Source organism: Coregonus clupeaformis, chromosome 2 (assembly GCF_020615455.1).
Source record: "Coregonus clupeaformis isolate EN_2021a chromosome 2, ASM2061545v1, whole genome shotgun sequence".
In the NCBI taxonomy this organism is placed as follows: domain Eukaryota; kingdom Metazoa; phylum Chordata; class Actinopteri; order Salmoniformes; family Salmonidae; genus Coregonus; species Coregonus clupeaformis.
Window position 1 is genome coordinate 4759059 of NC_059193.1, and position 26160 is coordinate 4785218.

At 41.7% G+C, this 26160-nt stretch overlaps 2 protein-coding genes across 3 annotated transcripts in view; both read left to right on the forward strand.

Moving 5' to 3' along the window:
- Positions 1-17770, forward strand: part of LOC121586307 (transmembrane protein 106B-like) — a 36032-nt gene extending 18262 nt beyond the window's left edge. For both annotated transcript variants that reach the window (XM_041902904.2, XM_041902912.2), the window contains exons 3-8: positions 1280-1340; positions 14198-14351; positions 14471-14611; positions 14752-14795; positions 16612-16665; positions 17251-17770. In XM_041902904.2, the coding sequence (XP_041758838.1) occupies positions 1280-1340; positions 14198-14351; positions 14471-14611; positions 14752-14795; positions 16612-16665; positions 17251-17377 (581 nt within the window). In that variant the 3' untranslated portion in view covers positions 17378-17770. The remainder of the gene's footprint in view (positions 1-1279; positions 1341-14197; positions 14352-14470; positions 14612-14751; positions 14796-16611; positions 16666-17250) is intronic.
- Positions 17771-23446: 5676 nt separating this feature from the next.
- On the forward strand, positions 23447-25815 carry LOC121536061 (ADP-ribosylation factor-like protein 4D). The gene is made up of 2 exons (XM_041843367.1): positions 23447-23579; positions 24530-25815. Exon 2 carries the CDS (start codon positions 24657-24659, stop codon positions 25260-25262), a length of 606 nt encoding a protein of 201 aa, XP_041699301.1. The 5' UTR covers positions 23447-23579; positions 24530-24656; the 3' UTR covers positions 25263-25815.
- The last annotated feature ends 345 nt before the right edge of the window (positions 25816-26160 follow it).

The following is a 26160-nucleotide window of genomic DNA, read 5'->3' on the forward strand; positions in this document are numbered from 1 at the left end:
TGGGGTTTCGTACTGTGTATTTCAATACTGTATTTTCAACATACTGTAGCTCATTCTAATCTTTCTACAACTACATTGAATTTTAGTTACACTGTTTATACACACCACATATTTATTTATATACTGGATTCTTGACATAGCTCGCTCTAATATACAGTATCTACTGCTGTACATATCAGTCTTAGTATATCTTGTGTAAATTAATATTTTGTATATACGTTGTGACGTCACGAGAGGCTACACAGCTTTCAGCGGGATTGCTCAAGTAGTGCAAGGAGACAAGGTTCAAACAAAACAAGGATTTTATTATAGGTCTTGGGAAATTAACGAAAATATAACAAAATTCTGTTCTCTTGTGGCTCTTTAAGGGTTAACAGTTCAGGGATGTCTCTTCCACATCCAAAATCATAATTCTCACTCGCTCAGATAACTTTTCCCCAGCCTTACTGTAGTCCACGTTGCAGCTAGTGGCCAACCCAGCAAAAAGTCCTTCCAAATGTCTCTCACGTATTTCCACAGGTGCATATATCAAAGGTGAGTATTTCCCAAAGGTAAGTATCTCCAAATCCTTATATTCCTCATGGAAGTGGACGTGCAGCACTCTTGTCCTCCAGAGAGCCCAGGTTGGAGACTGTGTCTCTTCACCCCCCACACACACTCTCAGTGTGTCTCTTCCCTTCCCAAACCTTCAGCTCATCAGCTCCTCATTTGTTTCAGCTGCGTGGGAAGATTGGCCATAGAGGGGTGGAGTTCCCGACCATACCAGCAGATGGAGCCATAGCTGTCTGGGTTTGCAGCCACCTCAGGGGGATGTAACGTCCCTCCAGGACACAGCCTCTCGTGACATCACAACGTATAGATTGCTATTTGGGTTGTTAATTGGATTCGTTCTGACATTTCTTTCTTTTTATTTATATTTTGTGTTATTTGTGTACTTGTTTGATATTTTACTGCATTGTTAGGAGCTAGTAACATAAGCATTTCACTGCACCCGCTATAACATCTGCTAAACTGGGTATGCGACCAATAAACTTGAATTTGATTTGAATAGAACAGCATGTCTAACTGTGAAATAATAACTCACCTTACTCTTCTCTGTATAGGACATGATCAGCTTGTGACAGTAATAACCAACGTTTGTTTTAAAAGAAGGGAGAGTCACTTTCAACTCTCTGTAAAATGAAATCGAAATGCTGTTGTGTGTTCTATGCAGCAAGGCTGACATGCCAATACAGCAGTATCTCTAACTGTGAAATAAAACGTATTATTCTCTGTATAGGACATGATCAGCGAGTGGCAGTCATTCCATGTTCGGACAAAAGACTGAGGCCCAGCCGGACGTAAGTGTGTGTGTGTGTCTGTTTTTGAGTGTCTGATTGTGTGCGTGTTTGTGTGTGCGTGCGTGCACGCATAACTATGTGTTGAACGCCTCCCTCTGCAACTGGATCCAGGAGTTCCTGATGGGCTGCCCCCAGGTGGTGAAGGTAGGCAACAACACCTCTGCCACGCTGACCCTCAACATGGGGGCCCCTTACAGGTGTGTGCTTAGTCCCCTCCTGTACTCCCTGTTAACCCACGACTCCGTGGCCACGCACAACACCAACACCATCATCAAGTTTGCTGAAGATGCAACAGTGGTAGGCCTGATCACTGACAGCGATGAGACAGCCTACAGGGAGGAGGTCAGAGACCTGGCAGTGTGGTGTCAGGACAACAACTTCTCCCTCAACGTCAGTAATACCAAGGATCTGATCGTAAACGGGGGTGAGCACTCCCCAATCCACATCGACAGGGCTGTAGTGGAGCGGGTCGAGAGCTTCAAGTTCCTCGGTTTCCAAATCACTAAGGACTTAACATGGTCCACACACACCCGCACAGTTGTGAGGAACGCATGATGGTGCCTCTTTCCCCTCAGGAGGCTGAAAAGATTTGTCATGGGCCCTCAGATCCTCAACAAGTTCGACAGCTGCACCATTGAGGGCATCTTGACTGGCTGCATCACTGCTTGGTATGGCAACTCCACCGCCCTCGACCGCAAAGCACTACAGAGGGTGGTGTGGACAGCCCAGTGCATCACTGGGGCCGAGCTCCCTGCCATCCAGAACCTCTATATCAGAAAATATTAATTTTCACAAAGTCTACTGCCTCAGTTTTTATGATGGCAATTTGCATATACTCCAGAATGTTATGAAGAGTGATCAGATGAATTGCAATTAATTGCAAAGTCCCTCTTTGCATGAAAATGAACTTAATCCCCCCAAAAAACATTTCCACTGCATTTCAGCCCTGCCACAAAAGGACCAGCTGACATCATGTCAGTGATTCTCTCGTTAACACAAGCGAGAGTGTTGACGAGGACAAGGCTGGAGATCACTCTGTCATGCTGATTGAGGTAGGATAACAGACTGGTAGCTTTAAAAGGAGGGTGGTGCTTGAAATCATTGTTCTTCCTCTGTTAACCATGGTTATCTGCAAGGAAACACGTGCCTTCATCATTGCTTTGCACAAAAAGGGCTTCACAGGCAAGGATATATTTGTTTATTTTACCAATATTTAACTAGGCAAGTCAGTTAAGAACAAATTCTTATTTACAATGACGGCCTACACCGGCCAAACCCGGACGACGCTGGGCCAATTGTGCGCCGCCCTATATTGCTGCTAGTAAGATTGCACCTAAATCAACCATTTATCGGATCATCAAGAACTTCAAGGAGAGAGGTTCAATTGTTGTCAAGAAGGCGCCAGGGCGCCCAAGAAAGTCCAGCAAGCTCCAGGACCGTCTCCTAAAGTTGATTCAGCTGCGGGATCGAGGCACCACCAGTGCAGAGCTTGCTCAGGAATGGCAGCAGGCAGGTGTGAGTGCATCTGCACGCACAGTGAGGCGAAGACTTTTGGAGGATGGCCTGGTGTCAAGAAGGGCAGCGAGGAAGCCACTTTTCTCCAGGAAAAACATCAGGGACAGACTGATATTCTGCAAAAGGTACAGGGATTGGACTGCTGAGGACTGGGGTAAAGTCATTTTCTCTGATGAATCCCCTTTCCGATTGTTTGGGGCATCCGGAAAAAAGCTTGTCCGGAGAAGACAAGGTGAGCGCTAGCATCAGTCCTGTGTCATGCCAACAGTAAAGCATCCTGAGACCATTCATGTGTCGATTTGCTTCTCAGCCAAGGGAGTGGGCTCACTCACAATTTTGCCTAAGAACACAGACATGAAAAAAGAATGGTACCAACACATCCTCCGAGAGCAACTTCTCCCAACCATCCAAGAACAGTTTGGTGACGAACAATGCCTTTTCCAGCATGATGGAGCACCTTGCCATAAGGCAAAAGTGATAACTAAGTGGCTCGAGGAACAAAACATCGACATTTTGGGTCCATGGCCAGGAAACTCCCCAGACCTTAATCCCATTGAGAACTTGTGGTCAATCCTCAAGAAGCGGGTGGACAAACATAAACCCACAAATTCTGACAAACTCCAAGCATTGATTATGCAAGAATGGGCTGCCATAAGTCAGGATGTGGCACAGAAGTTAATTGACAGCATGCCAGGGCGGATTGCAGAGGTCTTGAAAAAGAAGGGTCAACACTGCTAATATTGACTCTTTGCATAAACCTAATGTAATTGTCAATAAAAGCCTTTGACACTTATGGAATGCTTGTAATTATACTTCAGTATACCATAGTAAAATCTGACAAAAATATCTAAAAACACTGAAGCAGTAAACTTTGTGAAGACCAATACTTGTGTCATTCTCAAAACTTTTGACCATGACTGTACAGTAGGCAGTAGGCAGAGATGGTGAAACAAGGATCTTTACTGGTGGTCCCGAAGCCAGAATACAAAATAACGGACTTATCACGATAAAAGAAAGGCGGAGCAAATAAGTCTCCAAAAACTGGCTGACAGCCAAAATATGACATACTGATGTGGAAAATGATCACTATACTTATTAAAAATCAAAGTTCTTCCAGAGTTTTTGTAGAATCAAGATAGACTTTATTACATAGAGCAACGAAAGCCGAGCTGGTCTGCAGAGCAACTCTCGTCTACCTCTCAGCTCTCCGTTTATATAGTCATATTCACATACATCTTATCTCCCTCTTGGGTTCCCCCACCACCATCCTCAGTTTCCCTCTCTCTACCGCTCCGCCCACTTCCTTAGTCTATGATAGCGGCTAAATTGGACTTTTATTCCGTTTAGAATCAATAGTAGTACAATCAATCAAGCCCTTGTCATGCAAACTCTGTTCAACCTCGGCTCTCCCTGGCTTGACCTGAAGATTGATTGTTGGACATGACAGGTCCACACTCAATCTCTCAAACATACCCAAACCCAACTCCTCTCTTCCCTCCCATCATGCTGTAATTACTCAGGATTAGTCTGAACTCTGTTCAACTCTGGCTCCGCTCTCAGGACTTTGTTTGAGGAGAGAGACAAAAGGCAACAGTCTGGTTTCAGTCTCTGATAAGGTAGGACAGCCATGGATTAGGTAAGAGCGAGGAATTCGACCCGAGGTCAGATCCCCATTTCACACACACACAAACCCAGTGAAAGGAACCAATTAAGTTATTGCCTAGCAACAGAGAATTCTGACTATATGTTCGTCATGTCATTGATTAACTTTGTTTATCCAATAGTTTACTGAAAAATCTTCATCTTATCCCCCATATGGGACTATTGGTCCCAAATCCTTACAAAAGTATTAATGATTAATATAGTAACTAACATAAGAATAATTATGTTTATGCTATTAAGCACAATCTTTGCATTTAAGGTTATACTCATAATAAACAATATCAGCATTTCTACTCAAAACAATTCCAATATACGTGTTAGTATCCTAACACATTAAAATACATAAAATACATGCAACATTGTTTTAACCATGATCTCTATTTGAAAAAGTTATTTTGATATTATCTAGAGTCATTATCATCACTAAAGTAATATGGAATAGGATACATGTCTGAGAGATAAACATTTTCACTTCCAGATTTGTCCAGGTTTTGCTGGTCCTTGTAGTTATGACAAGCCCATCCTCCTCCTGCCATTACCCCAGACAGACATTCTAGGTTGCCATAAGGGCAGTCAAGTGGTCCTCATTGTTGTGAGGGCCAAGCAGGGCTCTCTTCCGATAATGACCATCTGCTTCTGGGCCTCTACTCCGGGACGGCGTTGGGTCCCTTTGGCTCTGGACCTTCTTCCTTCACTAGGGTCTCGGCATCCTTAGCTTCCTCATCTCTCGGTCGTCGGTTTCCATGCGGTACTCTGGTGCAGTGGTTTAGATGATACCTCTGGTTTTAGAACTCTGCTTCTCTCCTGTTGGTATATAACTTAATGTATGACAGTTAGTTGCCTGATATACCCTTCTAATTCCCTTTCAATTTGCTCTAGAGGCAGACCCTCATATGGTCCCCTAAGCACCGGCACTGGTATGGGTCAACCTGTAAGCATTTCATGAGGTGTTAGATGCAATATTCTGTTAGCTTGCATGCGATAACTCATTAATGCCAGAGGTACGGCCCCAAAAAACAAAACAACAATGTCTGTTAAATCAAAATAACAAATCAAATTAGAATGATAACCCTTGATAACACCTTAACTTAATTGTATCCCATAAGGTAATTCAAGGAATAGTCAAATTGACTAGCGACAGGTGTCCCTCATTCAGGGCTAGTTCTCTTTCTCTGTCCTTGTCATGGTATGAATCATACATAAGCCTATTGCTAAATTATAAACTTCTTCCTAATTATTAGTGTTTACATACTACATATAAATCTCACACAATGTCTCTAGCTTTCGAGTGAGGGTGATCAGGCCTCGCCAGAAAGTCAGAACAGAGGTCAGAGGTCATTCAACCCCATTTAAGTGAGTGTCTCTTTCCCTTTCCTTCCCCTTTTACCTCAGATATAATTTAACGATATTTCAAACATTTCAAAAAAAAATTGTACCAGGTTTACATTGTTTTTTTCTGTACATTTCTTATCAGGAGAATGTACATGTGTGTAATTAAAACTCTGGCAATAGAAACTTCCAAAAATGTAATTTATGTTCCCTTTAAGGTGTATTATTTCTAACCTGTGAAAAATCCACTAAACCAAAAATAAAAAACCGTACACAACTACCAAATATTAATAATAGGTGGGTTGTGTATGCTGGTGAAACGTAGGGCAAAAACAAACAAATGGCTAGGCCTTATTTAATTTGGTAGCTCCCTCTTACGGCCTAATTATAAGATTGCTGAGTTTTAGTAACTGCTCTCCTGAGCTCACAGTCTCAAGAAACATTCCAAAGAGAGATAATGAAACTCCCATTCTCCTGGAAAAGAAAGTATACATTTCGTTAACATTCACTATAGTACATCTTAATCAGCCACCCAAACGTTTTAACTATGAACAAAACATGAAAATAATTCCACTGTACTCCATAAAATGTAATCTAATTCAATCTAATTCCTCGTTTATATAAATTGCTGTCCTTTGTAAGTAAATATAAACAAGTGTCTACTTTCTTATGCGAAAGGTACACTAAAAAATGCTCCACATCAGTCTATTACTGAGAACCATTTTGCATCTGGTGGAATGTTTGTTAACAGTGTGTGTAGATTGGGCTCCTCGTCTTGAATTACCTCATTCACTGTTCTCAGGTCATGAACCAGTCTCCACTTCTGTTTGTCTGCCTTTAGGACTGGTAACACTGTCGTGTTACAGTCACTCTGAGTTTTAACCAGTACCCCTGCTTTTATCAGTCCCTCTATTGTAGCTTGAATTCCTGCCTCTGCTTTCAGTGTCATTGGGGTATTGTTGTTTCCAAGGGGTCTTGTGTATGCCTTTACTTTAACGCAAATTGGATTAGCTGAATTTACTAAACCCACATCTGTATCATATTTTTCCCATAAGTCTTCTGTGATCATACTTTCCATTTGTTTCCTTTAGCTTTTCCTGTTTTGTTTCTTGTTTAACTACTGTCATCTGTCTTTCCTCAGTTATTTCCACTTCATGTGGTTCCCCCCATCAGTTTTTATTTTTTTATTTTTTTTATTTCACCTTTATTTAACCAGGTAAACCAGTTGAGAACAAGTTCTCATTTACAACTGCGACCTGGCCAAGATAAAGCATAGCAGTGCGATAAAAACAAACACAGAGTTACATATGGGGTAAAACAAAACAAAGTCAAAAATACAACAGAAATACATATAATATACAGTGTGCAAATTTAGCAAGTTATGGAGGTAGGCAATAAAATAGGCTATAGTGCAAAATAATTACAATTAGTATTAACACTGGAATGATAGATGTGCAAGAGATGATGTGCAAATAGAGATACTGGGGTACAAATGAGCAAAATAGATAACAATATAGGGATGAGGTAGTTGGGCGGGCTAATTTCAGATGGGCTGTGTACAGGTGCAGTGATCGGTAAGGTGCTCTGACAACTGATGCTTAAAGTTAGTGAGGGAGATAAGTGTCTCCAGCTTCAGAGATTTTTGCAATTTGTTCCAGTCATTGGCAGCAGAGAACTGGAAGGAATTGCGGCCAAAGGAGGTGTTGGCTTTGGGGATGACCAGTGAGATATACCCGCTGGAGCGCAGACTACGGGTGGGTGTTGCTATGGTGACCAATGAGCTAAGATAAGGCGGGGATTTGCCTAGCAGTGATTTATAGATGGCCTGGAGCCAGTGGGTTTGGCGACGAATATGTAGTGAGGACCAGCCAACAAGAGCGTACAGGTCACAGTGGTGGGTATTATATGGGGCTTTGGAGACAAAACGGATGGCACTGTGATAGACTACATCCAATTTGCTGAGTAGAGTGTTGGAGGCTATTTTGTAAATGACATCGCCGAAGTCAAGGATCGGTAGGATAGTCAGTTTTACGAGGGCATGTTTGGCAGCATGAGTGAAGGAGGCTTTGTTGCGAAATAGGAAACCGATTCTAGATTTAACTTTTGGATTGTAGATTCTTAATGTGAGTCTGGAAGGAGAGTTTACAGTCTAACCAGACACCTAGGTATTTGTAGTTGTCCACATACTCTAGGTCAGACCCGTCGAGAGTAGTGATTCTAGTCGGGTGGGCGGGTGCAAGCAGCGTTCGGTTGAAGAGCATGCATTTAGTTTTACTAGTGTTTAAGAGCAGTTGGAGGCTACTGAAGGAGTGTTGTATGGAATTGAAGCTCGTTTGGAGGTTTGTTAACACAGTGTCCAATGAAGGGCCAGATGTATACAAAATGGTGTCGTCTGCGTAGAGGTGGATCTGAGAGTCACCAGCAGCAAGAGCGACGTCATTGATATACACAGAGAAAAGAGTCGGCCCAAGAATTGAACCCTGTGGCACCCCCATAGAGACTGCCATAGGTCCAGACAACAGGCCCTCCGATTTGACACATTGAACTCTATCTGAGAAGTAGTTGGTGAACCAGGCGAGGCAGTCATTTGAGAAACCAAGGCTATTTAGTCTGCCAATAAGAATGCGGTGTTGACAGAGTCGAAAGCCTTGGCCAGGTCAATGAAAACGGCTGCACAGTACTGTCTATTATCGATCGCGGTTATAATATCGTTTAGGACCTTGAGCGTGGCTGAAGTGCACCCATGACCAGCTCGGAAACCGGATTGCATAGCGGAGAAGGTACGGTGGGATTCGAAATGGTCGGTGATCTGTTTGTTGACTTGGCTTTCAAAAACTTTTGAAAGGCAGGGCAGGATGGATATGGGTCTGTAACAGTTTGGATCTAGAGTGTCACCCCCTTTGAAGAGGGGGGATGACCGCGGCAGCTTTCCAATCTCTGGGGATCTCAGACGTTACGAAAGAGAGGTTGAACAGGCTAGTAATAGGGGTTGCGACAATTTCGGCGGCTAGTTTTAGAAAGAAAGCGTCCAGATTGTCTAGCCCAGATGATTTGTAGGGGTCCAGATTTTGCAGCTCTTTTAGAACATCAGCTGTCTGGATTTGTGTGAAGGAGAAGCGGTGGGGGCATGGGCAAGTTGCAGCGGAGGGTGCAGAGCTGGTGGCCGGGGTAGTGGTAGCCAGGTGGAAAGCATGGCCAGCCGTAGCAAAATGCTTGTTGAAATTCTCGATTATTGTAGATTTATCGGTGGTGATAGTGTTTCCTAGCCTCAGTGCAGTGGGCAGCTGGGAGGAAGTGCTCTTATTTTCCATGGACTTTACAGTGTCCCAAAACTTTTTGGAGTTAGTGCTACAGGATGCAAATTTCTGTTTGAAAAAGTTAGCCTTTGCTTTCCTAACTGCTTGTGTATATTGGTTCCTAACTTCCCAGTTCTGCAAAGCATAGGACTTTAATGAGATCTTTGTCAACAGACTGGAAAATTAATGGATTCTCTGTTTCTACCTACTGTGTATTTTTAGCCTATTTCATCATTGGTCCTAGATCTTTTGCCTGATATCCCTCGGCCACTTAAAGTGTTATGTGAGGTTCTGTTCCTGGTATCTCAAACCAGGTCTGTATGATATCAGATCCTGGAGCATCTTGTGCTTCCATTGCTGCCCCTTGTTTCCTTATTACAAAATATTGCGATCTCATGGAGGCCGGTTTACCCCATGCTTTCCTTAACCATAGTTGTTCTAGTAAATGATTTTGATATGGGTCATATTGTAGTGTACAATGATAGCCTAATTTTGGTAACTTTATTTCTGGAATTTGAGCCCTAATAAACTTTCCCCACTTCTTTAGTACTTCTTGTACTGGTGATTCTATGTTCCCTATCCAATATACATTTGCTGTTTTGTCCATAGCCGTCATCATTTGTGGACGTACCCCTTCCTGATCTATTATTAGTCCCTCTGATGTGCATTTAATTTGGATGCCCATTCTACACAGTGCATCTCTTCCTAATAGATTCACTGGAGTTTGTTCTGATACTAATATGGGTATGCAGGTAACTTTTCCTCCTGCTTCTAGTTTTACTGGAACTGTCATAGGTATTAGCTGTGTTTGTCCTGAAAATCCTACTGTCTTTGCATATTTGCCTGACATGGGGAGGTAAGAGGCATAATTTGGACTTCCACATGAGTAAGTAGCTCCAGTATCTATCATCATGGGTGTGCCTCTGTTGTTCACCTGAACCTTTAGCATAGGTTCTTCATCAGCCTGCATAGTTACTGCCACTAGCTGACCCTCCCCTTTAGGTTTCCCTGGGCATCCCTAGTATCCCTGATTTGGTCCTCCCCACAGGTTCACTGGGCCCTGTGGAGCCTGTGTCTGAGACTGCTGCCATACATCCGAACTGGGGCCATTTCTTTGCCAATTACCCTGTTGTGGTTGCCTAGGCAGCCGTGGGTTGGTAGGACAATCCCTTCCTAGATGTCCTGATTGATTACACCCCCAGCAGACACCTAGCGGTCCTCCTGGTCCACCATTTTGGTATGTCTGCTGTTGTGATCGGTGCCCTTGATTCTGGGGTCTGTTCCTATTTCCTTAGTTTTTCCACTGTCCAGGGGATTGTTGTGTGTACACATTCACTACTGGTGCAGCAGGAACTCTTTGGCCTTGCTGCTGAGGCGGTATTTGTGGACCTCCTTGGAGAACAGGTGCCATGGCGCCCTCTTCTGGCGGTGTCGGAATAATCACTGGAGCTTGTGTTTTCTTTTTGTCCTTTCTTGTCAGCTCTTCCAGCTGCACCTGTCCCAGTTTTCTCCGAATCTCTCTCCACTGCTTCGCCAGTTTCTGTTAATCCCTCCTGTATTTCTCCATTGCGTGGATAATATGGTTGCAGAATTCCTTGTGTGATTCTGACGTTAGTCCCACCACATCTTCCAGTCTGCTTCTGATAGGCGTTGGCATTTCCTCCATCAGTGATGTCCCGAATAGTGTTGTCATCAGTGGATCCTCCTCTGGGTCTTTTTCGGTTTCTTGTCGCCACCTCTTGAGCTGATCCTCTAGGTAATTTGCAGGGTTTGCTTTATCCCCCAATGGTTCCCCTCTCAGTGCTTTAGGGTCTATTTTGGCTTGATTTTGGCTTGATACTCCTGGCCTATAATTGTCAAAGGACATTCCATCCAGTTCTGTTACTATAGTTTTGCCTCCCGTGGCTCCTTGCTCTGATAATCGTCCCTCTGTCTCACTCTGTTTTTGATCAGAGTCAGCATACTGTCTAAGTTCTTCACCTTCCTCCTTATTTGCATCATCCCACTCGCTCTGTCCATCACCATTTTGTTCATCTATCCCATAATTTTCCAGTCTGTTTAACATACCCCTCAGTCCCTCATAAGTCTATATCTAAGTCTGATCCTCTTCCTCCTGTTTTATAGTTCTTTATTAGGGTATCCATGTCCTCACACACTGTTACATCAAACATTCCTTCCTTTGGCCATTTTGTTGCTAGTTTTCTAGTTCTTATTTACATTTACATTTAAATCATTTAGCAGACACTCTTATCCAGAGCGACTTCCCGTTTATCAGAGATTTTACTAATCTCTTCACTCTTTTCTGGGAACCTTCTCTTCATGATTGCTACTGGTGTCCCTGCCATCTCTATTCCCTGTATTCTTGGTCTCCCTGACGCTAGTCTTAGGTTTGGTTCAGTGTCTATATTAGGGTGTAAAGTCAACAATATTTTCCTTACTGTTTTTCTTGTACCTAATTGTTCCTTTATTATTGTCGCTCGTTTTGGAATAACCCACTGAACGTCTCTCAACACTGTAGATACTTCTATTTGTGGTTCCCTTAATGTCTTACCTGTCTGCCCTTTCCCTCTTTCAAAACCTTGCTCCTCCCCTAATGCCAGCCAAGGTTCAACCTGTGTATCTATTGGGATTATTATAAAAAACAACCTCTTTTGATCTGCTTATTCTTCAAGAGTTTCTCCAATATTCTGTACTGTCCAATTTCTTCCTATTATTCCCGTCCAATCTATATATGGCCACTCTTCTCTTGCTTCCACTAAATTTGTTATTTCTGTTATTGCTCTCAGCTGAAAGTTTTTATATTCCTCAATTAATGGTATTCTTCTTCCTAATATATCTTCATATTCTGCTTCTTTCCAAAAATGAGATTTTATCTCTTGCGTTTCTTTTAATATTCTTCTTATCCTTGTATCATTACTGGATCAATGACATATGTAATAACTGTTTCGCATTATATTGTACCTTTTTCTGATAATGTTATAATTGTGGCCTATTGCATTAATTTAGTTAAAATATAATTTTGTTGTTTAACAAATCTAGAACCCATAATTAGTTGGTGCTATTCCATCAGCATAATAGTTAAAACTACCTGCAATCCACTGGTCCACGTAACGAAAACAAATTATCATTTTAGAATTCATTAACTATTTGCATACGTCACTGGTGTTACGCAAACTATAAAATAAAGTAATAACAATTAGAATTTGTCAAAGAATGTTTCCCATTCAACTATTCAGATTTCTCACAGCCCGATACAGTCCAGCAAGTACGACTCTCTTTTACCCACGAACTAAGACATGGCATTAGTAAAGTCTATTCACAAACCACCAATAACTAATAGTATATTTGCATTCATATTATTAAAATCTCACTTCCCTATTAAATTACGTTCCTTTGTTATCAATTCAAATCATGGCCACAGCTCTATTGTAATTGCCAGTCCGCTATTAAATGTATAACTGTCCTTTCTGATTAGGCTATAGTTAATAAAACAAATACTTGCTATAGTTGACAAGCATACATTCAATTCATATCCATATTAAATTCAATATTCCAAATTACAACCCTATTCACAGTAGTTTAATCTATCAAATCATTAGGCAACGCAAAAAATGCCTCAATCATCCCACTATTCCTGTTGAATAAGTGAGTCTTTCAATTTGAAAGAAGCAAGCTGCTAAATCGTCCAGTCTTACATCACAAAATCAAACACTGACTGTTCTATCAATCTAAGCAACACATAACCATAGTATTATTAGATACCCTGCCTATATGTACATATCTACCTCAATTACCTCGTACCCCTGCACATTGATATGGTACTGTTACTCCCTGTATATATTGTAGCTTCATTGTATTTTTATTTCTTGTGTTATTATTTCTATATATTTTTTTACTCTGCATCGTTACAAAAGGGCTCGTAAGTAAACATTTCATGGTAAAGTTGTATTCGGAGCATGTGACAAATAAAATTTGATTGATTTGAATTTGATTAAATTTTTGTGCTTTACCAATACGAGACACCGTATACAGTAAAATTATTGGTGTGTTTAATCAACATATTGTGTTACGCTTCATATATGTTGTTCATGGTTGTTAAAGGTCACGAACAGTCAAAATCATGTTTTTCATGAAATGTGATGATATTTGGATGAAACCAGATCAAAGTACAGTATGATGACCAAAGTATGAAAAATGACTGTTGCTTTTACATTTATTAAGTTTGATCATAAACCTACTGGTCCCCTCCCCGTGTCAAACACTTGGATTCAGGATGCAGGATTATTAAAGGAACAGGGTGACATCACCCTAACTCTCTCATTTTAATACACAAATGGTAGCATGATATTCTCTTACCTAATTTAAATAAGTACCGCCTTGTAACCAACATCGGAGAAGGCGTGTTTGCAGAGGGGCGTGGTTTAGCTACTCTACTGGTGCCAAAATGTGACTGTAGGGTATCAGCAAATATAATTAAAAGTTTACCCTATTAATCTATGGCAAAGATACTCATATGTTTCCCCTTTCATCTGTGTCTGGTGTTAGCTAGTTACTGTCTAGTTAGGTCTTCAGCCAGCATGGAACAAAAGTGGAAGAAGGGCTGTTCAAAACTCTGATGCAGGTGTCAAGTCAACACATCCATCAGTGCTGCTATGAACAGCATCAAAAGAGACATGCCAAACAGGAGATGTATAAAAATAATAATACATAATTGATGCAATTTCAATGTTGCTCGAGTTGCTTTGTGTATCACCATATTTGCTTGAGATGATTTTACTGCAACACTGCTCACTGCATCCAAGTTGCTTGACATAGGCGTTTCAAAGGGCTGTCAGTCGAGGCAATCGCATGAATATAAGCTTCCCGCCCACTCAGCCTGTCTTTTTCAAACTTCCTGGTAGTTAGCCATGAGAGAACAATTACTTTTTGTAAAATGTTAAGCATTTCCATCCAAAACAAATATTACGTGTGATATTTTAGTCATTCAAAAGTCTATTTTACATGGGAATCAGAAAGGTTGTTCGGGATCTTTAACTCTGCATTCTTATTTTCCAGGAAACTCTATGTGTGTATCTCGGTGGTGCTGTGTCTCCTGATCTGCTGTCTGATCCTCTTCTTCCTCTTCCCACGAAGTATCTCACTGTCCCTTGTCGCCATCCAATCAGTGATGGTCTTCTTCACCCCACACACAGTTGAAATGCAAATCATGGTAAGTACGAGATATATGCGTGCCACACTCCCGTATATATCAAAGACAATGTGTGATCACTCATTGTTTGGTTTATTGTATGAGGTCAGTGTGATCAAACTATGTTTTTCCTCTTCTAGAATGTCATCAGTGTCACCAATGAGAACTTTCAGGATATTCAAGTCTTGGATTTTGATATACAAGTGCTGATCGCTGAAACAGTGGTGGGCAGGATCAAGATATCTAATATGACCGCAGTCAAATCACGTTCAGAGAAAGCGGTGAGTTTGATATTGTTGTTTAATATAAATCAATTACAGAATTATAATACTGTGTAATGCAAAGCAACTTTGTTTATTGTCCCGTATGAAACAGTTGGACCTTAATTCCCAGTCTAATTATGTTTTCCGATCTCCTACAGTATGCTGTTGTCATACCCATAACAATTGAGGACCCAGGCCTGAAGTAAGCATGACATTTATTATAATTTATATGTCCAATATCATTACCATCATCACTACTTCTAAAATAGGAAGGAAATATAGTGTTATCTGTGTATGTGTACATTACAGTATGAACTCTTGGATAGGACCTGCAGTATACAGTATGAATTAAACTTACAGTACGCTCTTGGTTTTCAAAATATATTATTTTCTTTACAGTGCATTCGGAAAGTATTCAGACCCCTTGACTTTTTCCACATTTTGTTACGTTACAGCCTTATTCTAAAATTGATTAAATTGTTTTTTTTCCCCTCATTAATCTACACACAATACCCCATAATGACAAAACCAAAACAGGTTTGTAGATTTTTTTGCACATTTATAAACAATAAAAAACGGAAATATAACATTTACATAGGTATTCAGACCCTTTACTCAATACTTTGTTGAAGCACCTTTGGCAGCAATTACAGCCTCGAGTCTTCTTGGGTATGAATCTACAAGCTTGGCACACCTGTATTTGGTGAGTTTCTCTCATTCTTCTCTGCAGATCCTCTCAAGCTCTGTCAGGTTGGATGGGGAGCGTTGCTGCACAGCTATTTTCAGGTCTCTCCAGAGATGTTCGATCGGGTTCAAGTCCGGGCTCTGGCTGGGCCACTGAAGGACATTCAGAGACTTGTCCCGAAGCCACTCCTGTGTTGTCTTGGCTGTGTGCTTAGGGTCATTGTCCTGTTGGAAGGTGAAACTTCATCCCAGTCTGAGGTCCTGAGTGCTCTGGAGCAGGTTTTTATCAAGGATCTCTCTGTACTTTGCTCCATTCATCTTTCCCTCAATCCTGACTAGTCTGAAAATTAGCCCCACAGCATGATGCTGCCACCACCATGCTTCACCGTAGGGATGGTGTCAGGTATCCTCCAGACGTGACGCTTGGCATTCTGGCCAAAGAGTTCAATCTTGGTTTCATCAGACCAGAGAATCTTGTTTCTCATGGTCTGAGAGTCTTTAGGTGCCTTTTGGCAAACTCCAAGCGGGCTGTCATGTGCCTTTTAGTGCTGAGGAGTGGCTTCCGTCTGGCCACTCTACCATATTGGTGGAGTGCTGCAGAGATGGTTGTCCTTCTGGAAGGTTCTGCCATCTCCACAGAGGAAGTCTGGAGCTCTGTCAGAGTGACCATCGGGTTCTTGTTTACCTCCCTGATCAAGGCCCTTCTCCCACGATTGCTCAGTTTGGCCAGGCGGCCAGCTCTAAGAAGAGTCTTGGTGGTTCCCAAACATCTTCCATTTAAGAATGATGGAGGCCACTGTGTTCTTGGGGACCTTCAAAACTGCAGACATTTTTGGTACCCTTCTACAGATCTGTGCCTGACACAATCCTTTCTCGGAGATATACGGACAATTCCTTCGACCTCATGGCTTGGAATTTGCTCTGACATGCATTGTCAACTGCGGACTTTATATAGACAGGTGTGTGCCTTTCCAAATCATGTCCAATCAATTGAATATACCACAGGTGGACTCAAATCAAGTTGTAGAAACATCTCAAGGATGATCAATGCAATTAGGATGCACCTGAGCTCAATTTCGAGTCTCATAGCAAAGGGTCTGAATACTTATGTAAATAAGGTATTTCTGTTTGTTTAAAAAAAAACTGTTTTCGCTTTGTCATTATGGGGTATTGTGTGTAGATTGATGAGGAAAATGTTTTATTTAATCCATTTTAGAATAAGGTTGTAACGTAACAAAATGTGGAAAAAGTCAAGGGGTCTGAATACTTTCCGAATGCACTGTATGTGATAAATGTGTAGGGTAATAAATGTCTTTATAACTCCTCTGTTTCAGTAATTACTGCAAGTCATCCACCATAAGGATTCACACCTTGTTCTTGCATTTGCAGTGAGTATCACACTCTATTCCAAGATATGTTAAAGGGCCAACCACAAACACATCTGTCGCACCACAAACACTTCAAGGCACTTCAGCCTATCTGACCACCAGGCTGTAGTATGCCCATTGACTTCCCATTGTAACATATCTTGTTTGGAACCACACAAACACACAGATCTTATACTTCCTTGAATTCTTGTTGTCAGTGTTCTTGATGACCTTTGGCCAAGACCAAGCACTATTATTACTTTAGCCAAAATATAAAAGTTTTTTTGCTTTTTCAAAACGTGCATGAATTGCCCCTTTCAAGCCACGTGTTCAAAAATCTCACGCATTTGTTTCATGTCCATTTGAGATTAATCATGCTGTAAAACTAGTAACAGTGTAACTATAGTCTTTGCCTTAGGTCATAAACCTACCAAATTTAAAGTTGTTGCTTTTTTTTATTACGGAAAAGGGTAGTCAGGAATAACAGAATAACAAACGTTTGAACTTCACCATTCTATAAAAGTGACATTTTGAAACACGAGACTGTGAACTTGCAGATGAAGATTTCAAAATGTCCGCATTAATATCTATTTTTGTCTTCCACAGAATGACAATGGACGTTTCCTTCCAGGCTCACTCGGAGCAGCTGTCCAAAGACACCTTTGAGTACATTGACTGTGGAGCCAACACCACCATCCCCCACCATATCAGGCAAATGATTTTTGAAAGATGAAAGCCTGTAAATGATGGATCCCCAAAGTGGAAATATGTATTATAAACAAGATAGACTCTAAGGAATACGGGCCTCTTCCATTCTGTCTTAAGCGGTCATAAAAAGTATATTGATTATTTTTTTCTTGAAGAGGCTCCTTGTCAAAGGGAAATGTATACGTATTGTATTGTAGTAGACAATAGTATTATAGTATTGTCCTCTGCTCTGTCCACATTATTTGCTGTGCAATATTCTTCTGAAGTAGTTTTCTGAATGATTTATGAACTGTGAAAGTAGATGTTGTATTGTTTTGTTGGTTGTTTTAACATAATTGTAGGGATTTAAAACATACACTGAGTGTACAAAACATTAGGAAAATCTTCCTAATATTGAGTTGCACCCCCTTTTGCCCTCAGAATAGCCTCAATTCATTGGGGCATAGACTTTACAAGGTGTCAAAAGCATCCACAGGGATGCTGGCCCATGTTGACTCCAATGCTCCCACAGTTGTGTCAAGTTGGCTGGATGTCCTTTGGGTGGTGGACCATTCTTGATACACACGGGAAACTGTTGAGGATGAAAAACCCAGCAGCGTTGCAGTTCTTCACACACTCAAACTGGTGCGCCTGGCACCTACTACCATAACCCGTTCAAAGGCACATGTTTTGTCTTGCCCATTCACCCTCTGAATAGCACACATACACAATCCATGTCTCAATTGTCTCAAGGCTTAAGAATCCTTCTTTAACCTGTCTCCTCCCCTTCATCTACACTGATTGAAGTGGATTTAACGGGTGACATCAACAACGGATCGTAGCTTTCAACTGGATTCACCTGGTCAGTCTATGTCATGGAAAGGGCAGGTGTTCCTAATGTTTTGTACACTCAGTGTAGATTGCATCATTAAAAGTCACTCGGTGTGTATGAGATATATGATCATGATTTATAATACAAATTAAATCCCACAAGCTACACTACATGGCCATAAGTATGTGGACAACCCTTCAAATTAGTGGATTAGGCTATTTCAGCCACACCCGTTGCTGACAGGTGTATAAAATTGAGCACATAGCCATGCAATCACCATAGACAAACATTGACAGTTGAATGGCCCATACTGAAGAGCTCAGTGACTTTCAACGTGGCACCGTCATAGGATGCCACCTTTCCAACAAGTCAGTTCGTCAAATTTCTGCCCTGCTAGAGCTGCCCCGGTCAACTGTAAGTGCTGTTATTATGAAGTGGAAACGTCTCGGAGCAACAACGGCTCAGCCGCGAAGTGGTAGGCCACACAAGCTCACAGAACTGGACCGCCTAGTGCTGAAGTGTGTAGTGCGTAAAAATTGTCTGTCCTCGGTTGCAACACTCACTACCGAGTTCCAAACTGCCTCTGGAAGCAACATCAGCACAATAACTGTTCGTCGGGAACTTCATTAAATGGGTTTCCATGGCCGAGCAGCCGCACACAAGCCTAAGATCACCATGCACAATGCCAAGCGTTGGCTCGAGTGGTGTAAAGCTCGCCGCCATTGGACTCTAGAGCAGTGGAAACGCGTTCTCTTGAGTGATGATTCACACTTCACCATCTGGCAGTCCGACGGACGAATCTGGGTTTGGTGGATGTCAGGAGAATGCTACCTGCCCGAATGCATAGTGCCAACTGTAAGGTTTGGTGGAGGAGGAATAATGGTCTGGGACTGTTTTTCATGGTTCGGGCTAGGCCCATTAGTTCCAGTGAAGGGAAATCTTAATGCTACAGCATACAATTACATTGTAGACGATTCTGTGCTTCCAACTTTGTGGCAACAGTTTGGGGAAGGCCCGTTCCTGTTTCAGCATGACAATGCCCCCGTGCACAAAGCGAGGTCCATACAGAAATGGTTTGTCGAGATTGGTGTGGAATAACTTGACTGGCCTGCACAGAGCCCTGACCACAACCCCCGCGAACACCTTTGGAATGCAGACTGCGAGCCAAGCCTAATCGCCCAACATCAGTGCCTGCCTCACTAATGCTCTTGTGGCTGAATGGAAGCAAGTCCCCGCAGCAATGTTCCAACATCTAGTGGAAAGCCTTCCCAGAGGAGTGGAGGCTGTTATAGCAGCAAAGGGGGGACCAACTCCATATTAATGCCCATGATTTTGGAATGAGATGTTCAGCAGGTGTCCACATAGTTTTGGCAATGTAGTGTATGTTATGTGTATTTTAAAGTTTACTGCATTGATATTCAATATGAAATTGCCTTGTAATTCAATTAACCTCCATTAACCTTCTTATATAAGAGGGTAAATAACATTTCCTAAGGGTTGCCATGATTTGACTGTGAGAGGAATTTTGCAGCACAACTCAAATGTTCTAAGTGTGCAAATAGTTAAGAGGGACATTGCTGAAATACCTATGTCATTACCAGCTTTTTTAAAGTATCTATGAAGACACTGACGTGATGTTTTTTTTTAGGGCTTTATTGCCCATGTTGCTGTTAATTGCATTCCAATGTGAGGGTTGTTCTCTCTGTTCCAGTGCATGATGGTTACAGCTACAGATGTAGATGTAATGTAGGAGGGGTTGTAGCTACCACTGCTGGGAGTACTGTATGGACTGAAACACATCAAACAGCCATCTTCATAAATGTGATGTCATCAACACAAAGTTTTGGCTTTGTCCTTTTAGAAAAATCCATCTTCACTGGAGGTTATATCAAGTTTCTATAACATTGTCAAATTCCACTGTCAATCATCATAACATGATTAGTCCAATAAATAGGCCATACTCTACTCTCAGTTTCTTAGATTAAAACCATGAAAGCTGAACTCATGATAACTAGAGGTCCTATAGCAGTAGAATGGACATGTTTGGCTAAGGTTGTCTGCATCACTCAACAGTGTGTGATGCAAGAACTGAACTCACTGAGTATCTGTTGTCAATCCTGGCACTGTAGTTGTCTTTGTTTGTGTGCAAACACTTGCATTGCACATTTTTACCTGCCATAATGAGAAAAGAATGCAGAGGGTTATAAATAAGTTAGATTCAGTTAATTGCATTGACATTCATAACCTCTACCAAGGGATAAGAATACCCTACCCAGTGGCACATCCAGCACTTTGGGCTCAGGGGGCAGGACTGGCATGGTTGGCGCCTCAGGCTGGCTCTCTACCAAAAGAGCTGGTCCCTTCACATTCTATATGTCCAAGAGAGAAATCATCATCTCTTTATACGCGTCGCTAATCATGTTTTATTTGTTTGCTTGTTTGGCCAGAAATGCTCCCCATGTCAAGCAAGTCAGGGCTCTGTGATTTAGTCTACCACTGCAGTAACATTGTGACCTTGACTGGAATAGCTACTGTATCAGAATTAATGTCCTACTGTGCTGTCATTGCTAATGACTAAAATAACCATGGCCCTGCCTTATGAGTGATAGTCACGCGGTGATCAACCACGTTCTGCCTGCGCCGCGCTTCCCAGTGCATGGCTGCCATGTTACAGTACACCACCCTGTGGAGAAGGAGGCAGTCTAATTTGAGCAGGCCCATTACCCTGACCTATGAGTACTCAATACCCTATAATGTAATCCTTTGTAGAGGCATAAAAACCTCTACCTCCTAGGCTACATCACAGAATAAAAAAGTTTCATAGAATAACTGTTTGTGCAATAATACATAAGCTCATCTGCATTGATGATGTTTGAAGTAAAAAAATCATCTCTGTTTCAAAACAGAGACACAACTGTAATATTTACTTTCCTAAATAGAAGAAATGCACTTGCCAATGAGCTCCCCAGACAGCAACAACAGCACAGCAGCAACAGCCCTTACTGAATACATTGTCAGCTCTGACTGCAACCCCAACCACATCTGGGCAGATGTGTTGCTTGGTAACTTTGATTGTGACATCATATGACGATAATGATAATGCATGATGAAACAAAACTGTCTTGTTCAAAGAATTCCATTCCATTATTACAATGTGACGGTCATGGTTGGGTTTGACACAGGGTGGCGCCAAAGTCTGTCCATACACTGTAAACAGTGCCTTGCAAAAGTATTCAGCCCCCTTGGTGTTTTTTTCCTATTTTGTTGCATTACAACCTGTAATTTAAATTGATTTTTATTTGGAGTTCATGTAATGGACATACACAAAATAGTCCAAGTTGGTGAAGTGAAATGAAAACAATTACTTGTTTCAAAAATTCTAAACAAATAAATAATGGAAAAGTGGTGCATGCATATGTATTCACCCCCTTTGCTATGAAGCCCCTAAATAAGATCTGGTGCAACCAATTACCTTCAGAAGTCACATAATTAGTTAAATAAAGTCCACCTGTGTGCAATCTAAGTGTCACATGATCTCAGTATATTTACTCCTGTTCTGAAAGGCCCCAGTCTGCAACACCACTAAGCATGGGGCCCACCAAGCAAGCGGCACCATGAAGACTAAGGAGCTCTCCAAACAGGTCAGGGACAAAGTTGTGGAGAAGTACAGATCAGGGTTGGGTTATAAAAAAATATCTGAAACTTTGAACATCCCACGGAGCACCATTAAATCCATTATAAAAAATTTGAAAGAATATGGCACCACAACAAACCTGCCAGAGAGGGCCGCCCACCAAAACTCACGGACCAGGCAAGGAGGGCATTAATCAGAGAGGCAACAAAGAGACCAAAGATAACCCTGAAGGAGCTGCAAAGCTCCACAGCGGGGATTGGAGTATCTATCCATAGGACCACTTTAAGCCGTACACTCCACAGAGCTGGGATTTATGGAAGATTGGCCAGAAAAAAGCCATTGCTTAAAGAAATAAATAAGCAAACACGTTTGGTGTTCGCCAAAAGGCATGTGGGAGACTCCCCAAACATATGGAAGAAGGTACTGTGGTCAGATGAGACTAAAATTGAGCTTTTTGGCCATCAAGAAAAACGCTATGTCTGCCGCAAACCCAACACCTCTCATCACCCCGAGAACACCATCCATGGTGGTGGCAGCATCATGCTGTGGGGATGTTCTTCATCGGCAGGGACTGGGAAACTGGTCAGAATTGAAGGAATTATGGATGGCGCTAAATACAGGGAAATTCTTGAGGGAAACCTGTTTCAGTCTTCCAGAGATTTGAGACTGGGATGGAGGTTCACCTTCCAGCAGGACAATGACCCTAAGCATACTGCTAAAGCAACACTCGAGTGGTTTATGGGGAAACATTTAAATGTCTTGGAATGGCCTAGTCAAAGCCCAGACCTCAATCAAATTGAGAATCTGTGGTATGACTTAAAGATTGCCGTACTCCAGCGGAACCCAACCAACTTGAAGGAGCTGGAGCAGTTTTGCCTTGAAGAATGGGAAAAAATCCCAGTGGCTAGATGTGCCAAGCTTATAGAGACATACCCCAGGAGACTTGCAACTGTAATTGCTGCAAAAGGTGGCTCTACAAAGTATTGACTTTGGGGTGGTGGGGGGGGTGAATAGTTATGCACGCTCAAGTTTCTGTTTTTTTGTCTTATTTCTTGTTTGTTTCACCCAAAGTGGTAGGCATGTTGTGTAAATCAAATGATACCAACCCCCAAAAAATCAATTTTAATTCCAGGTTGTAAGGCAACAAAATAGGAAAAATGCCAAGGGGGGTGAATACTTTCGCAAGCCACTATACCTAGAGTTTCCTTTTACTGGCTGTCATGTTACTCTAGCACAAAAAGTGAGATTTATTTCATTGAAATAAGTGCATGTCTCTGAATTGGTGTTGCTCCTCTCAGTGGGAATGTCTAAAGAATGAACTTGAATTTTCTCATGCAATCTAATATGCAGGCATCAAATTCAACATGGGTTAGGGATCACTATTTGTCTTTCCAAGTAGTTGTGTACTGGGAGGGAGAATAGGATATTAGGAATACTGTAGTTCACATTTACTCTATCCTGCGACATTAAGGCTGCTTATCCTGATTCCTGCTATATTGTAGCTGCATGCCAGCATCTCACCTTCTGTATATGGAACCATTGACATACTAGACCAGCAGGGGGAGTAGATTATTGAGTGACGTCACCTCGGGTTGTTGTTCTAGGTAGGAGGTCTTGTGCATGCTATTCAATTCCACTCCACTGCTCATTGCTCCATCAGTGCAGGGAGCAGACGGACAGATATTAGCACTCAGAGATAAATAATATTTGGACGTATGAGTACATGGATGTATTTGCTGCACTAGGATGATGCTATTTATGTTCATTCAAGTGGTCTAGAAGGTAAATATATCACATATGTTTTACTAATTATTTGACAATAGTTTGTTCAGGTTTAAGACTGCACAGATATAAATATGGTATCTTACTGCAATGAAATCTGAGTTGTAATGCCATGTACAAGGCTGGTTATTATAGCAGTCATTCCTGTAAAATGTCTCACTCATAGAAGGTTATGCATTTTATTATTGTGCAAATCTGCAGTTTTATCACATTTAATTCCTAAGAATGATGCTAGGATTACAGTACGTAGGCTATATTCTTATATCTGGTGTTCTCATAATTAGATAGTTGGGGTGGCACTAATCTTTCTTTTAACAGCCTATGGAGAAAATATGGGTTGGTTTATAGTTTTCTTTTTTTTCTTCACAAAAACAATTGGATTATAATTATTCGCAATCCTATCCTGGGCATCAACTGCATTAATTGTGCAAATGAATAGATATTCAATTATTTATATTAAACTTGGAATCAATGTGCCCCAAGTCAGCCATTGGGGTTTAACTGTCCTAAGAGGATTAGAACTACATGTTGTCAGGCATACCGCTTCTTAGAGTTTTAAACCCAAACCAAAAATGAAATTGTGCTGTCTGGACATTTTCTATGACCGACAATTAAATTGGCTAGGCTTAGGCTATGACTGTTATGGTTGTGGATTTACTCTAACAAGGAATAACCAATTGGTCTCAATTGTTGCTTTGCTATTTGCAATGCAAGTTTATAAGAAATTGCATTATTCATTGAGCAGTCTGATTAGATGCAAACACGGTAAAGCAATCATGTCAGCGTACTAACCATAGTAGCAATCATTCATGTGTTATATCAAAGTGTCTGATGACATTTCCTATCTGTGTCATTGTTTATTATTGTGTAAAAGCTCCTCAATTGTAGTGATACCTGACAATCTCATCTAGTCTTTAAATGGTAACTCATTGTGTTTGCGTTTTGATAAGGTCCCCAGTCCTGCAACCATCCAGTCTAGCACCTCCACCTTTTGACGAGGGTGCCAATGCCAACCTATTAGAAAGGATTATCGAGAATCTGCCACCTCATCCAAAGAGGTGAGAACATCCCATCACCATGGGGAACCAGCTGACCGAGATAGCCCCCAACACCCCGTTCCTGCAAAACTTCCAGTCCTTGCACGTGGTAGTGATTGGCCTGGACGCGGCTGGCAAAACCTCTCTGCTCTACAGACTGAAACTCAAGGAGTTTGTCAAGACCATCCCGACCAAGGGCTTTAACACGGAGAAGATCAAGGTAGTGGTGGGCAGCTCGCGGGCCATCACCTTCCAGGTGTGGGATGTAGGGGGCCAGGAGAAGCTGCGGCCCCTGTGGAAGTCATACACGAGGCGGACCGACGGCATTGTGTTCGTGGTGGACTCCACCGAGGCCGAACGCATGGAGGAGGCCAAGGTGGAGCTTCACAAGATCACCCGTACCTCGGAGAACCAGGGGGTGCCCGTCCTGTTGCTGGCCAACAAGCAGGACCTGGACTCGGCTCTGTCTGTGAGCGAGGTGGAGAAGGTCCTGGCCGTCCATGAACTGAATGCTTCCACCCTGCACCACGTACAGAGCTGCAGCGCCGTGGATGGACAAGGCCTACAACCAGGCCTAGAGAAACTCTACGAGATGATCCTGAAGAGGAAGAAGATGGTGAAACACAACAAACATAGAAAGAGATGAGCCTGGATTATCCTGATTTACAGGGCCATTTGGGACTCTTTGAGCGGAGGTCCTGTACCTTTAACTAAAACGGAAGGCTTTTTTGCCAACAAAGGACCAATTACAGATGGCACAGGGGTCAGGAGAAATGGATTTGGCCTTTATGTGACATGCAGTATTGATACACTGTCTTTCATACCTTGTATTAGCCACACAGCTGCCCTTTGTATGCAATGAATATGTGATAGCCACGATAGGCTGTAGTTGCCTATGACATATTTTGTCCCACAAAGTTGGACTCACTTGTTTTATCCTACAACACAGTAGAAATGTGATATCGAACTTTGAACTCTGAACTCCTGTTGGATTTGAACAAAGACACACATTTTATATGATATGAAGCTAAATCGTATTGATATCAAATGGGATACCAAGGCAATTACAGTATTATTATTTTGGTCACTTTTGAATGAACAATTCCAAGTGCATTCCCCTTATGCCACAGAGTTTCAGTTGGATTCACAGACTGTTTTTACAAGTTGTAAACATTTTGTAACACTGAAGAATTAATAAATCAAACCACTGTATTAAATATATGTTGCTTTCTGTTCAGACAATATCAAAGTGTAAAGTTAACACATTGTGCATTTTAAGGGGACTTAGACTTAGGAAGAGTCCAAAGAAGATTTAAAATGTTTCTTTTTGCCATCCTTTAACAACATAAAGCTATCCTCATATGATCCCTCTGTTGTTGCAGAGAATTTTCCTGCGTAGCAGGAAATGCAAATTGTAGTGTATTCAAGGTTTTAAAAGGCTTCTAAAGTTTGTACTTTCCACTTTAAAATGTCAGACTTGATTTATCCTAACAAAAAATGTACCAACCCCTACAAAAATATACATGAATTATAATCCATATACT